The sequence below is a fragment of the Fundulus heteroclitus genome, chromosome 6, assembly GCF_011125445.2.
Source record: "Fundulus heteroclitus isolate FHET01 chromosome 6, MU-UCD_Fhet_4.1, whole genome shotgun sequence".
Classification (NCBI taxonomy): domain Eukaryota; kingdom Metazoa; phylum Chordata; class Actinopteri; order Cyprinodontiformes; family Fundulidae; genus Fundulus; species Fundulus heteroclitus.
In genome coordinates, this window is record NC_046366.1 from 4,906,794 (window position 1) to 4,922,605 (window position 15,812).

At 43.6% G+C, this 15,812-nt stretch overlaps 1 protein-coding gene across 1 annotated transcript in view; it reads left to right on the top strand.

The window, feature by feature from the left end:
• Window positions 1–15,812, top strand: part of LOC105925175 — a 66,177-nt gene that overhangs the window by 24,901 nt on the left and 25,464 nt on the right. The window contains exons 30-50 of the mRNA XM_036137904.1: window positions 2,266–2,454; window positions 2,577–2,719; window positions 3,785–3,944; window positions 4,026–4,109; window positions 4,431–4,568; window positions 5,210–5,326; window positions 5,411–5,503; window positions 5,581–5,798; window positions 5,887–6,080; window positions 6,516–6,764; window positions 8,029–8,249; window positions 8,380–8,544; window positions 9,285–9,362; window positions 11,134–11,502; window positions 12,097–12,450; window positions 12,642–12,971; window positions 13,050–13,181; window positions 13,303–13,452; window positions 14,667–14,783; window positions 14,858–15,031; window positions 15,144–15,348. Of these exons, the coding sequence (XP_035993797.1) occupies window positions 2,266–2,454; window positions 2,577–2,719; window positions 3,785–3,944; window positions 4,026–4,109; window positions 4,431–4,568; window positions 5,210–5,326; window positions 5,411–5,503; window positions 5,581–5,798; window positions 5,887–6,080; window positions 6,516–6,764; window positions 8,029–8,249; window positions 8,380–8,544; window positions 9,285–9,362; window positions 11,134–11,502; window positions 12,097–12,450; window positions 12,642–12,971; window positions 13,050–13,181; window positions 13,303–13,452; window positions 14,667–14,783; window positions 14,858–15,031; window positions 15,144–15,348 (3,880 nt within the window). The remainder of the gene's footprint in view (window positions 1–2,265; window positions 2,455–2,576; window positions 2,720–3,784; window positions 3,945–4,025; window positions 4,110–4,430; window positions 4,569–5,209; window positions 5,327–5,410; window positions 5,504–5,580; window positions 5,799–5,886; window positions 6,081–6,515; window positions 6,765–8,028; window positions 8,250–8,379; window positions 8,545–9,284; window positions 9,363–11,133; window positions 11,503–12,096; window positions 12,451–12,641; window positions 12,972–13,049; window positions 13,182–13,302; window positions 13,453–14,666; window positions 14,784–14,857; window positions 15,032–15,143; window positions 15,349–15,812) is intronic.

Below are 15,812 nucleotides of genomic sequence, written 5' to 3' on the forward strand. Positions count from 1 at the left end.
GCTGTTTGTTCATTAATGTTCTCCAACAAACCTCTCAATTCTTCATGGAAAAGCTGGATTTTATGCAGTGGTATCAGAGTGACGAGGGCTAAATACATATTTGTCACACTTTTCAGATTTCTATTTGGAAAAAATAAATAATTAATTTAAAATGCATTCATGTTTGTGATTGAATCAGGTCAAAATGGGGGAAAACTGAGTAAATTCTGTTACGTGACACTGCAGTTTCCCCTTTCAGCTAACCCAACTGATTAATAAATATTTATTATCAGAAGGTCGCACATAAGCTGTAAACACCATCACCTGGAGAAAACGGCAAAACATGAGGCAACATTTTCCACGCAATTTTCTGTTGTTCAGTGAACCAACTTGAATTTAAGGTTTTATATTCTTAACCTTTTTTTTATTGTAACTAAAGAATAGGTTGCCTTTACAAGAAAAAGCTAACAAATTAAATAAACCAAAGAAAAATGACCAGAATGCCAAATGAAAAACATGTAATTAAAATAAATACCGCTTGCCATTAATTTACATTAGTATGAACTCAAACATTTTAATATTTACCAAGTCTTTTGTCAATTTAAAAGATGTTAGCTCCTGCAAAACAAAACAAAAGAAAACAAAACAACTGTAGCTTGAACATTATTTTTGACAAACACGCAAGACAAATGTCATTATTAAATATTTATTCAATAACCACATTCAACAACACATATAACAACATAACAATAAACATTATACTAAACCTAGAGCTTATGAAAGTTCTCTAAAATAACTTTAAAAGACAACCTTTGTCTACATTTCAGTAATTCTGTTCAGAATAAAATCAGCCAACATGTCAGATAAAAAACTTCCACTGGACAAAATGTGGTAGAAATCTGAGACATTTTTTTTTTTACTTTTTCAAAAATTAGAAAACCTTCCTGATCATGCCTTTTCTGCTTATAATGTGTAGCGCTCTACAACATTTTCGAAAATGTGCCTCTCATCTTTACTATTTGGGAAATTAAACCTTGTGACTTTATTTTTTGAGAAATTTGAAAAGTAAAAAAAAACAATGAAAATTTATAGGATGTGGTTTAATTCAGAGAATTCAAGCTCCCTGTAATTACAATTAGTTAGCTGTAATAATCAGGGAGGACGGACCCTCTTTCCTTAACTTCTGCACCAACTCTGGACTGGGAGGCCACTTCCATTCTAATGCCATCATGCCATTCATGATCTAACCTGGACCTGATGTAAACAAGAGCATGCGTTAAAAAATTGCTAAGACATACAACCTTTCTGATAAGAAAACCTTAGGAGAAAATTATTATTTAAATGTCTCATCTCATCCTCCTGCTGCTCCAGCAGAAGCTGAAATTGCTGAACGATTGCCGAACTGGGCGCATCGTATGTTATTTTTCTAAATGATCCATTTTTCTCACTCTGCTGAATTCTCCTACTGTTCTTCAATTTGCATTGTTAGTTCCTATTTCAACTTTTAACTTTTTGTTCTCTCTCTTTTTTTCTTCATAGTAGGTACACCTGGTCTGGCGTTCTGTTAACTGTGACATCATCCAGGGAAGACAGATCACCCGCTACTACCATCTAATATAGAACAGATTACTGGATCAATGTGTGCTTCTGTGCTTTCTGTGTCTCTTCTCTGTCTTCTGTAACCCCAGTCGGTCGAGGCAGATGACCGTTCATACTGAGCCTGGTTCTGCTGGAGGTTTTCCTCCCTGTTAATGGGGAGTTTTCCTCTCCACTGTCGCTTCATGCTTGCTCAGTATGAGGGATTGCTGCAAAGCCATGGACAATGCAGACGACTCTTACTGTGACTCTACGCTCTTTCAGGAGGAGTGAATGCTGCTTGTTAAGACTTGATGCAATCTACTGGGTTTCCCTAGATAGGAAACATTTTTTTGACCAATCTGTCTGGATGATATGGTTGAATTTGACTTTGTAAAGTGTCTTGAGATGACGTGTTGTGAATTGCCGCATACAATAAATACAATTTTATTGAATTGACTAGAAAATAGGGTGTTTTATTGTAGAAAACTCCATTTGTAAAAAATGTTGAAACTTTTGACTTATGGAAAACTCAAAAAGGAAAAGAAAAGGTTAAATAATTGGAATAAATGCATTTATTAAACACAATTTTATGTGACATAGGGCTTTTTACAGTGTATGCTGTTGCAGGAAACAGTGATCATTTAATTACTTCTGAATAACACGTTCATATTTTCTTTGTCTGATACTACCATCCCTGTCCCTCTCCAGGCAGGGGTGTGGGGCGTGGCGGGAAAGCAGGCTGTAAAGGCCCACGGCTCCTTGGGTTCCCTTTGGACTCCTCCTCTGGAAGCAAACATCTCTCTGGAGACCTCTAAATCCAGCCACTCCCTGTTGATGAGGACCACATATGGCAAGCAAAATGTCAGCTTTGCTGCTGCAGTGAGCTGTGCTGATAAGGTGGGTGGGGACAGCGGGCTGGGAGTGTTGTAAGGCTCATTTTATTTTAGAACGAAGGTGTCTATCTTTTGCTGCTTGTGCAATGTCCTGACAAGCTGTCTCTGTTTACGGACATGGTGAAGAATTTGAAGAAGAGGCGGGCGATTGTAAAGATCACCTTCTCCAGGCCAAAGAGTCCTACCATGGAAGTGGAGTTAGAGGGCTTGGTGGAGGAGCTGAGGAGGGACAGGAAGATGTATCAGAAAGCAGCTCTGCTCCAGTTTAGGTCTGTGTTTCAGTCTGGCTCACCTGGACAGAGTCTGTAGGATGATATTCACCTCTGAATGACGAAGCTGAACTAAGCATCTGAGTAGGAGCTTCCGATTCGGCACTTGACTAAAGGGCTATTCCATTACATTTCATAACTCTGGACATCATTTGTTCCTAAATCTAAAATCCTTTGATTTTTTTAATCCTAAACTAAATAATTTAATTTTACTTGTGAAATCTGAAAGAAGTATCATCTGAGAGCTTGTTTGGCCTCTTCACTCCCTTAAATCAGGTCCAGGTAACAAACTACAACACCTTAACACTCCAAAACTAGCTGGATTATTTTTTAAATCAGATTGTACAAAATATGTTTTGTAATTTCTTATAGATTTATTTAATTAAAAAAAATTCACAACAAAAAATCCCAGTTGAATCCCATGTACGGTGGTCTCAAGCCAAAAAAGCCCCTAAAAATCATACTGTTTTGATTTTTCATGAGGTGAATAAAGGTTTCACCAATCCCAAAGTATATTTTGCCATTATTATGCAATAATCTTGTCTACGATAGGATTGTCTAGATCTTGTAGTTTTAAGACAAAGTCTAAGCTGGGCTCAAGGCAAAAGAAAATCCTTTAAAACCCCTCCTAGAATACACAAGCAGGTTTCACCAACTACAAAGTAATTTTTCTATACTTTGTCATTGGTGCAGATAATTGTGTTCAGTCAGGTCTGAACTGTCCAAGGATTGTAGTTTTTAATTGAACCCCATGTAAAGTGGTTTCAAAATAGGAAAAACAAAAACTTGAATTGGTTTGTTCTGAGTTTTCACAAACCATGTTTTACAGAATACATCATGAGGACAAACTAGTCCAGTTCTGGATTTACCATCCCATGTATTAAAGATGTCAAACCGCCGGTAGTCTTAAATGTAGTGGAATAGCCCTTTAGTCAGGTGCAGAACCTGAGGCTTTAAACCTGCTAACTTCAGCATTATCATTGATGATAATCAGCTCCACTTTATGAGAAAGCAGGAAGTAACAGCGCCAGCCCTGGTGATTTAACTAGCTATCATCTCGCACAGACAGCCCTTCCACACCTTTCCTCAGACTCTTCTTCTGCGGGAGACCTTCACTGTAGACCTCATCAAAGGCCTCTACATTTTGGAGTCTAAAGCTGGTTTCCACGACGACAAGGAAGTCGTCCACACCCTGACTCTCGGCTACAAACCCCCAAGCCCGTTTGTAAGTGATTAGCTAGGTAATTAATCTGCATGGTGCTCACTCAGTGCTTCCTGGTGCTTAAATGCAATGTCTGATGTGCAGGTTTGTTCTGCGCTCATCCATACGTTCAGCTCCGACACTTTTCCATCAGACTCTGAAGCCTGTGTGACTGCCACCAGCAACCAGGTAAACTCTGCATCTTCAAAATACTAATGCCGTTTTTTTAACTGAAGAGACTGAAGCCTGAAGTGATGGAAAGACAAAACATTTTCCAGCATTAATGGCTCCAAATATATTTCAACATGGCATTTTAACTCCTGAAAAAAGTTTCTAAAGAAGTGATGAATTATGTAATATATTGTATGATTTACAAAGCAATATGTTAAAATAAGAAAAAGCGCATGGTCAGTAAATCAAATATCAGTTAAAGTTAAACTATTGTTATTTACTGTTAGTGCATTATCAATAAAAAGTGGAATAATGTTTTCTTTATTTGCTCTTCTTCAGACAGACAGACATGTACGAGGGAGGTTATTGGTCAACAGTCAGGAGAAACTGAACTTCCTTGGGCAGATCCACCTGAGTCCCTCACATTCAAATCAGCAGTCAATACAAATGAAAGCCAACTACAGTCATGATCTGCAGGTCAGCCACTTCACCCTCAGCCTTCACCCTCTTTCACGTCTGTGCTTTTACATCGGGTATTGTAGAAAAGGTTTTTGCCATCTCAAAGATTTCCTCGGTTTTGGGGGTTTATCATTTTCTAACTGTTTAAGGTCATCAAACTAATTTGGATAATGAGCAAAGATAGACTCACGGAGACTAGAAGATCTATCCATAGGACCATGATAAGCATTTCCTAGAGCCAGGCTTTATGGAAGAGTGCTTTGAGTTTGCCAAAAGGCACGCGGGCGACTCCCCAACTCTATTGAGGAAAGGTGCTTTGATGGGATGAGAATAAGATTGAACTTTTCAGCCACCAAGGCCTTTTGGAAAAGACTGAACAACTGTGACCTTTTAAGGAGGACCCTCCTCTTTTGTAATGGATTGTTTTGGGTATTTGTGCACTAAAAAATACAAACCTGTTGATGTTTAGACCATTTTTATTACACTTAAAACCCAGATATGAAAAAGAGGTGTTCCTATTTACCATGACTGCAAAATCTATATAATAACCATTTATCAGATGGTGTTAGTTGAACTCAAATACTATAGAAGTGACAGAAGTTGTACCTAAATTAGTTGACAGCGTGAGCCCTTCCCTCATGTAGCTATTTCTGCCACAGCTGCAGCTGCCCTCCTCTGCTGTGATGGAGGGAGACTTACTCTGGATCCCTAAACTAAACAATGAGTTTGACTATCAGGCCAGAGGAAATCTGAGAATAGAGCGACAGGAGTGCAAAGTGAGTGTAAAGAAACCCAAACACACATTCAGGTTAGTGCTGGTTAAATAGGTGGGACCAAAGCGCCATGTTGTCGTTTTGCAGCTTTCAGTACAGCTGAACGGAACATCAGGAAGAGTCGGCCTCCGTTCCTCTCTCACGCATCCCTTCAAATCAAAGATTCCTAAAACGCTACAGGTGGGAGGCTTAGAAAACATCGCGACTATCTGTCTAATTGCGTTGTACTGCACAGTTAAACGGCGTGCTTTATGAAGGTGGAAGCTGCTGTAGACCACTCGGCGGGCGGAGAAGGGAGCAGTTCATTGAATGTGAGAGCTAACGGGAAGAGCAGGGTGACTCTGAATGGCCAGATGTCCCACCGGCTCCAGAATCAAGACAGAGCACTGAGACTGAACCTGAATCTGTCCCAGAACCTCCTGCCAACGGTCACCGACCTGCAGCTAAACATGGCGGCCGACGTGACGGCGCACAGGTTTGTGTGCCGCTGTTTGTGCATCTGAACAAATGTTTCATGGACTTGTGAAATGTTTTCGTTTTCTCGTCTCTTTATCCTCCTCCAGTGTGTCTCTGCGTGGCTCCTTCACACAAGGACAGGAGGCATTGCTGGCCCAGGTCACGGGGTCTCGAAACAACTCCCAGGGTCTTCAGCTGGCTCTGTGGGGGAATGTTCACCATTCAATGTCCATACTGGAGGTTCTGCCCCATGTCCTGAGTCTGGATGGAGTGTTAGAGCACGCTGATACTTTAACAGAGGGTAAAGCTCATGGTTCCCTGCATTAGTGTTTAGCGTTCCCACATTTTGTCACGTTAAAACCACAAACCTTAATGTGTTCTAATGGCTTTTTATTTAACAGATAAACACAAAGTAGTGCATCCTCGTGATGAATTGTAAGGTAAAGGATACATGGGTTTCAGAATCTTTAAGAAAAAAAAGTGAGACTTACTGTAATTACACAGGTGGACACTAGTTAATAGCTAAGATACTTCAAAAGCTAATTGCTTGCTCTGGATTTTGTTTAACGGTGTCAGACTAAAAGGGGCTGAACACGTGCCACACTTCAACTAAAATACGTTAAAGTCTGTGGTTTAAATGCAAAATGTGAAAATTAGGTCAGCGGACACGGATACTTCTGCAAGGATCTGTGGAGTCTCCAGCTGTTGCGTAAGTGACGTGTGCATGCCGTTGCAGGACATCTGAGAGTTAACGTGATGGAGACTGTTCACAGCATAGAGCTGAGACGTCAGCTGGATGCTGCAGAAAGTCTGGCCAAAGACGGAGGAATGGTGGGAGAGGATTCCCCGCGCACACAGGACCGGCTTTGTGTTTGGTCTGGGCTTCAGAACCTGTGTGTTAATGTCAGCCGGCTCCTGGAGAACCAGGCAAATGGAGAGATCTCTGTTCAGCTTTCTCACTCCTTCCACCTGCTCAACACCACAGGTGAGCGTCAGCTTTGACAGTGTAAATTAGATTAGATTTTACTGTAATCAAGATGTATTGGTGAAAATTTGATCAAATCTGATTTTTTTAAACTGCCAAAACCTATTTCAACCAATTCCAATTTTAGAACTACAGTACAATGTAAGGATATCCAACAAAATAACTATTTGAGCCTTCCTGCGGTAAATGGTTAATTGCCTGTATGAAGAGACGAGGAAACATCATGTTCTCATCATGTTGAGTGGAAGCTGTCACTGTAAGTCAGGGTTCAGATTTTAAAACTCCAAGGAGAATGAAGAGCCGCTGAGACATCCAAAAGGCTGCCAATATTTCCAAATGCAGAATGCTCCATGACAAATAGAGGCTGAAAGCTCAAAAGGATAAAACAGAACAACCTTGCCGTAAAAGCCTTCTTGTTATCTCCTGATTGTCTTGTACTCTCTCACAGCCTGAAAGGAACTGCAGACATGTCCACATATCGTTGCAAATACAGTTTTTTCTTTGAAATGGTTTCGTTGCACCTCCTAGCTTCACACTAGTAGTGAAAATTGCTAACTTTGAGCTTCCCTCAGTAATAACGTCCCCACTAAAGAGTGTTATTGTCAGTGCAACCTGATAGCATGTTGACTCGCTATTTAAAGCTCCAGTCACTGATTCCAATCAGCTAGTCATCGGTCAGGGGTCAAGCTAATTTCTCAGACATCCAGTAATACCACAGTACATACACATGATTATATGCATATGAGCGGGACTCGGGAGCTCAGTCCTGAGGAACTTTTGTGGTGGAGAACGTTCTCTGCACCTGCATCACCGTGTGACACGGCAGCTGCACTGCTGCTGAGAGCATGGCTCTGCAGAGGGAGCTTAAGGCTGCACAGTGGACTGCAGGGAGCAGCCTTCCCTCCACCTCGGACCTCTACGCGTTCCCATGCAGGGGGAGGGCGCTCCGCACCGTGAAGGACTCCACCCGTCCTGCACACAGACTGTTCCAGCCTCTCCTCTCAGGCAGGCCGCTGAGGAGCATCCAGAGCAAGACCACCAGGCTCAGAAACAGATTCTACCCGGCAGCTGTTAGAATGGTGAACTCAGGCCGCGCTTAATTCAGCTTCGTCTCTTTTTATCGTTTTTATTTTCAGATATTTGTATCTTGAATTGGGAGCTGAGTCCAAATTTCATACCACAAACATGCAAATGTAAGCTGGTATGACAATAAATATCCTTGAATCCTTGAATCTCGCTTAGTTAACTTGGGTTGTGGTTGCAGGTGTGCCTGCTGACTGCAGCGCTAAGACGGAGTGGACCCAGGACGAGGTTGGGCTGTCAGTCCTTGCAGAGCTGCAGGCTGGGACTGAGCATGTCAAAGCTGAGTTTCACAGGGAGAAGACAGACCTGCGCTGGCAGTTCTTCTCCAGCTTACAACAACAAGTCAAGGCCCTGCAGAAAAGAGGCCTGGCAAGCTCATTCCAAGCCAGTGCGCATTACCAGGTGCTGGACTGTTGCAGGTTTTCTCTGTGATTATTTCAACTGGAATGCATTAAAACATTATGTCGTTAAGGATTTAGGCCCATGCTCATATTTAAAAAGTTTGTCTCTATGTTCCTTTTTCTCTCCTCAGTCAGAAGCAGGAGGAATTGACTCAAGCTTGGTTCTCAGCGTAGAAGATGAGAGAAGGGCAGAGATCCTTTTGATTGTGGGATCAACAAACAAAACAGCTGCTTTAGTCGTGACGCTAAGGCAGCACATGAAGCTGTTCCAGGGTTTCGTACCCAGCTATTTACAGGTATATTTTACATCATTTAGAAAATGTTGCCTTAAAAAAAATAACATGATCCTTTTCATTTACAAAGGTTTACACTGGATGCTGTACACAAACTGGTAAAACGGTTTGACCTGCCAGAAAGTTGATCAAGTTAAAAGAGGAGTGTCCATGTCGCCAAGACTACAATACATCCACACGGCAGCACTCCAAGTAGACACATTCATCGCAGCTGCAACATCCATGGGGTTACAGTTGCTCTGGCAAAAGACAAGTAGCTGGAATCAACAATTCTGAAGAAAAAAGACATAATTAGATGCTTTGCAAATAAATACATTAGCATGCACTGTCATTCCCCTTATATAGGGAGTCTACCTTAAAAGAGGCGTACACATCTCCAAATCGGGCATATAGTCAGGTTGCTGCTGAGGGTAGGAAAGTGTTGACTGAAGTGATGCAAGCAAATGCAAAATGTAGTTCTGCTTTAGCAACGCTGTGAAGGTTAAGTACTGCCAACATATTCAGTAATGAGGAACGAAGAGCAGCGGCTGAGAGTGTTTATCACATCAGGTTACAAAAATCACAGCTCAAGGAAAAACAAGTCACAGCTGTGTTTATCCGGTATGAAGGGGACCGAGTGGTGTCCAAGCTCAGGTCTGGAATAGTGATCTTTGACTTGCCTCATGTTGGATAAAAACAGTCCATTGTCACTCTTAGAAAAAAAAGAAGCACATTTTTCCAACAAGATGTTTTTTCCCCCACAGATGAACTGCACAGGGGTCACCACCAAAGACCGACTCTCAGCTCACTGCTCTGGAAACGTGGCAAACGGCCCTGTGGAGGTACGAGCCTATCGCTCCGACAGACCACACTACAGACGCTGCTACGGACTCTCACTTTCTCATTTTAGCCTACAAGCTCAAGGCAAAGGCTGCTCCAGCTCCAGTGGTCAGACGGAGCTCAGAGCCGACCTCGCTCATTCCTCTGTGCTCTTCCTGACATTTTTAGGGGTGCCCAGCAAATCCGGTGTTAGGGTCTTCCTTCGGCCAGGGCCCCAGAGGTGGACTCTGGGGACCGGCGTGGCGGCTGACGCCTGGAGAGCAGATCTGAGAGTAGGACTGAGGTCGGGGACTCTTGGGCTGTATGTCTGGCATGGACTGCTCCAGTACGGGACTGTCAGTGTTACACACAAAGCTGCAGTGACAGGCCGTGTGAACGTGAAAAGCTCGTGTGACATGAGGGCAGAAGGGAGTGTTTCCTGGGACGCTGTCACTTCCAAGCTGGTGGCTTCTGTACGATGTAGAGGGGTGGGAAGAGCGCTCTGGGTGCAGATTGGAAACATGCTGAGTGCTTTACAAAATGAAACCTCTTTAACTATTCATGGCGAAACAGGGAGAAATGTTCTGAAGGGACTTCTGAGCTTTGAGAACCAGCAGGACGTCCTTAAATGTTACTTGTCTTTGCTGGTGAGGGATCATAAGGCTGAGGTAGGATGGAGCCTCCTGCACCAGTGGCCCTATAGTGCTACCCTTATCCCAAACAAAGTGGATTAACAAGGGTCAGGTCAACTCCATAGTGCATCGTTTTCTGGAAGAGCAAAGCTACTTCTCAACAACGCGTCTGCGCAGATGAATGCCACTGTTGCTTGGAAGCCCTTCACATCTTTCAGAGCTACTTTTCTACAGAACCTGAGCTCAGCTGCTACACAAGGGCTTCCCACCCTGGTCACATCCATCACACCTAACCACACCCAGGCTGGCGTGGAGAATGATGCTTGCTCCATGCTGCTTTTGGCGAACGGACTCAGGGAAAAAAGGGGGGACAGGACGAGGTGGACGTTTTTTGCCCGTCAGAGATGTGTCCATCTGAAGGTTAGAGCGGAAGCAAGGGACCAGAGAACTTGTTTCCCTTCAGAAAGAAAGCAAAGAAACCATCTTCCCCTGAAAGATGATTCCTGCCTTTCTGACTATTACCTTATTTTAGCCATAACATAAATAATGTTATGGCATTACCTGTTTTTTGTTCAATAATGTGGACCGGAGTCATGGTCCTGATAGCATAGAGTCCAGTTTGGAGGTTTACATCCACTTATCAAACACACAGAAGAATGAACAAGCCTTGTTTATGAATGCATAAAGCCGGCTAATCCAAAGCACCAAACACACTGTACAAACTGTATGTGAAAGTTGGCTCCACAGCAGGGAAAACAACTCTTTCATTCGGCTCCACCATTTCTGATAAGTAAGAATGGTCCAATATAAGATGTGTGATTAACCTGCCTAAAATGAAGACGAGGATGTAGGAGGATGAAGAAGTGGACGTGAACCTCCCAAAGGCGCTTTAAGCCTTCAAGGTGACATGGGGGCTAGTTAGTCACAGAGTTACAAACTTCAGCAGGGAGTATCTCAGCTGTTGAGCTGAACAGGAAGTGAATGTAAAGTTTGAAAAGAACACTTATGATTTTCATAATAACTCATCCACTTACTGATATCAAGCCATACCTCTACATGTTCTTTATTTGTCTTTTAACCTTAAAATAGTGACTTGTTGCATCTCAATTGTTGGCGTAAAGAGAAACCTCATTTGTAAATCATCTCCTTTTCCCTCCTACAGACTCTCATTGGTCCACAGGCCTCAGCCAACATTTCCATCACCCATTCAGGATGTGTCACAAACCTCAGTGCAGTTCTCCAGGCTGATGGAGCCAAGAAAGGCGCTCTGACTCTGTCCCTGACTCGCAGTCCTCACGGCAGCCTACGTGCAGCTGTCCTGCACCTATTAGATGCAGTAAAGACGCTGCGATTTGCTGCCAGCGGAGCCCCACCACTGAATAATGGCTCAGGTGCGTCTCTGCCTGCCGTGGATTTCAGCCTGGAGCTGGGCCGGTGTTCCCTCAGGGGAAATCTGGGTAATACCGCGGCTTTACAGCCATCACAGCCTTCTCTAATCATGAATGTGACCAGCCACTGCCCTCTGTTTCAGGTGAGAGGATTTAAAGAAACTGTGTATATGTAAATATGAATTCTTGTTGTAAAAAATATTAGTTTTTTTAAATAAGGATTACAAGATACACACTGACTGACAAAGCAGTGTCCCAGGCAAATGTTTCAGTTTAAGTGTATTTTAGTGAGCATTCAGCGTAGAAATGATCTCATTTAGTAGCTCACCTTTCTTCAATGATACCAATAAATGGTGGCTTCACAAGTCTGACGGTGGAGTTACAGGCAGCTACTGGAGCTTCTGTTGAAGACGGGAGTGACGCTCACGCGCCACAGAAGACTTGATGGAGTCTCAGCGACCATATTTTGAGTTTGCATCATTGGGCTACTGTGACCTCAGTTAGCCATCGCTTGTCTGAACGCGTGCCAGATTTCCTCCTGATCAAACTAGTCCTTCTGATCGCTGAACTTCTGTTCAACAGTTTGTGTCAAAGATCGAATGTATTTTTCTGGGAAGTGTCCAAAGGTAGAGACTAACGTGATCCGTCTACCGCCTTTCTTTGCTGCACAGCAGCTGCTGATTCTGGTTTGTGCTGCTTGCCTTCATCAACATGCTCCACTTGTGTTTCTGGCGTAGGGGACGATCCTCCCTCAGTCCCTGGCCTTTCAGGGCCTCCTGACGGTCACTTCCTGTCAGGTGACCGTGTCGTCCTCTCTGACGGTGGAGGACGAGGTCGCTTCTCTAGAGCTAAGGCAGTCCTGCACGACTCCACATCTCTCGGGGACCATCACCTGTTCTTTTTGTGAGCTGAAGAATCGAGGTCTGCCGCAGATGATCAGTATGGAGGTTACGGGTCCGCAAAGCCCGGACCGGGAAGAGGCGGTGATTTTTAGAATGGGAAGATGTAAGATTAGAGCCAGGAGAACCACACAAGACGGAGGAATGGACCACTGGCTTTGGGCCTTGGAGACAGATTGCCCCATTGTGCAGGTATGGCTTTGTTCAACAAAAGTCCAGTTGAATGTCTTGTTTTTGCTCTGCCAGGTTTATATGAGCAGCTAAAGTCAAAGGCTGAAGAGAAGACTTTATAAGGAATCTAAATATCCTGAGTTTAGAGATAATGTGTTTAGCATGGCACCCGTTTGACCCCCAATGACAACTGAATGTGTAATGCAACCAAGGCTCATGTGAATGGCTCAGTGTGGAAACAGCCTGGAGGTATGTGGACAGCCATGATGGAGACTGATGTAAAGGGCAGAAGAGCTGTCCTCAGGCTGGACGCCAAACCCTGGCCGGAGCTGAGTGTGGAAGGCAGGCTGGATCATGACAGTCCTGCCCTCAGGGCTCTGCCTAAAAGCGGCAGACTGAGACTAAGCAGCAGCTCCGGAGCACGTGGTGCAGAAGTGCTCGTTCAGATGGAGGAGTGCAGCCTCAGAGCCAGCGGGGATGTGATGTCACAGTCCGGCCTGCAGGTGTCACTGCTGCACAACAGCAACTGCACAATGTTTCAGGTACAGGCGTCTGACACAAAATGTGTCACTTTAGCTCCAGCAGTTCATTGACTGTTATTGTCCCGCTTGGATTAAAAGGAGTGGGGCGTTCCGAACAGCATGCAGGCTTCAGGCTCACTGCTTCTCTCGCCGGCCTCAGTTTATTCCCACATCTTCATGGTGATAGATGACAAGGGCTTACGCACTGGACTGACTGCAAGACAAACTGAGGTTTGAAAATGAAAAAATAAATACACAAATAGAAATGACCTGGACTTTGTTGAATGCTTAAAAACAAACACAAAATTGGTTTGTTACAATGACTTATCATTGCACCTTTGTTCTGCTGCAGGATCAAAATGAAGCATTTCTTAATCTCAGCCATTCCATGCCCCTGCTAAAGAAACTGGGCCTTCCTGTGAATGCTTCACTAGCAGTAAACTCTGAGAGTCATGATGGTTCATACTCTTTAGCGGTCAATGGCAGTGCCGGGAGCCAGAAGGTAAGGACAGCGATCATAAAAACTTTGAGAGATAATGTGTACTATGAAAAATCACCCTCAGTTAACCAGATGTGTGTCCAAATAATGCAGGATTGAAGTGTTTCTCAACATGTCCATCACCAGAGTATGAAGATACGACATCCATTTTCAATTCTAGGTTAATAGTTAGTGGGACATGATAAAACATCTACTCATTACCAGGTTTGAAAATGATTTAAATCTAGCTTCTAGGGCTATCTAGTGACGCCTTCACTTCTGTGCCGCTCCAGCCTCCTCACTCAGAGTTCTCCAGGCTTGGAGTTCTGGACTTGTCTCGGTATTAATTATTGGTTGAGTCATACAACTCAGACTGCCCCTATCAGCTTTTCTTCCACGTTGAATGCAAACAGTCGTTAATTATAAGTTGGATGTCTCCACCGCTTCACACCATGTCACAGCCACACCCAGTTCCTGATTGGTTGTCGCAGCACGACAAGACACAAAAGTTCACATTTTTTAACTCCAGCGACTGTTGCTTCACATCTATTGCAGGTGTCGCTTCACTCTGGCTTCACTGTAATCTGCAGAATAGCTCCTGTCGCACCACTAGAATTGTGTCTGTTGCCTCGCTTTGCGTCGCATTGCTTCCGTGTTGCACCTGTACACAGGGAGAACGTAAACTATTCGCTCCGGTCGCGGAAAACGCGTTCGGTGTGAACGCACCATAAGATTATTGTGGTCTGCCTACGATGCTGGCCTGAATCTGGAGCTAAGTTATTCATGCAATCAGGGTAATGTTTTGAGACGGCCTTTATGTAGAGCAAAACTGACCGGCACATGTAGGCAACCATCCGTTCTATATGGTCTCCCTGAAACGATTAGAGATTATGTGAGAGATCTGAAACTATTCTTAGAAAAACGACTTCTTAGATTTATTCCTGCAAAAGAAGGTTCTATAAACATTATTGAATAACAGGGCATTTTTTTCCCATGCATAATTTCTTCGTGCTTCCTTTTTCTTTACCAAATTATGAGAGTGCCTAATCTGTTATCCACTTTGATGTTACATTTTTATTTTAGAACCTGTTAAAAAGCAGAAAATGTCTACCATGTCCTGGAAGATAAATACTGGTCTTGAAAAAGGGTGTACTTCCATTTAGCCAGGAGTCTATATGTAGTTTCTCTTTGTATTCTTACTAAATGCTATTGTTTTTGTTGTTGTTTGTATTTTACAGTTATCTCAAGAGTTGAAAATGGAAAAGACACCTGAGAGCGTGAGAGTGCAGGGTCAGTTAAAACATACAGTTAATTATCTACAAAAACTTGGAGTCCCTGCAAGCAACCGCATCCAGGTGGGATTGATACTTATGGAGTTAATAAAGAGATTAGTTAGGGGAGCGTGTTCTGAACTCACAGTGTGTTACAGGCAGACCTTGGTTCTGCTGAGGGGAAGAGCTTCAGCCTGCAGTCCCAGTGTGGAGAGCAGCAGACAGGACTCAGACTTCAGCTGAAGACTTGTCCTGTAGTCAAAGAAATGAGGGGAACCATGTGGCACAGCTCACCATGGCTTCATCGCCAAGGACTGCCCCTAAAAACAGAGGTACTGTTTGTGTCGACATGGTTTTTGACTTAACGACTACACTAGTCCTGTTTTTGACGTTGATGAGCAAAGATGCGTCCGTCTTACAAGGTATTTCTGTGTTCTCTCTAAGGGCCTTTGTTCCATTAAGGGAACATCGTCTCAGCTGCGGTCCAGGGCTCAGCTCAGTGTGGACGGACACAGGCTGTTCACATCTGGGCTGAATGTCAGTGGGGCTGACGGTCACCTGGCTGTGCTCCTTTCCTACTCTCCCACAGCTCTCAACCAAACAAGGACGCAGCACAAGCTGGACACTGTCCTAACCGTTCAGTTCAAAGGTCAGGACATTGTGCCTCTTTGGAGGTTTTTCTTTTAATTATCTTCAAGTTTGACCCAATTTAAAAAATAGTTGTGCTAATGTTTTCTCTGAGGACAGAAGATGCAGTCAACCAAGAATTTTATTAACTAGAACTGGACGCTGTCCTCTCAGGGTCTTAGGTCACCTTAGCAGACCTGGCCCTGCCCTCTTTCCTTCTGCCATGCTTTCTTCTCCTTCCCCCAAATGTCTTTTTTGAACTTCAACTGAGATACCTGCTCAGTAATACACCCGGGCCTCAGATAAGCGTCTCTGGGCTCAGAAGTTCTGTTCTGGCAAACATAGCCGTTTAAACATTGCTTCTTAGGCCATTTATGAGATATCACTTTCTGCTGTTTTTAGCACCCCCTAGTGTTCCACCTGCACTATTATCTGCATCAGCCTTTGATTTGTTGCATGAAGAAATGCAGGAGCTGAGCATCTCAG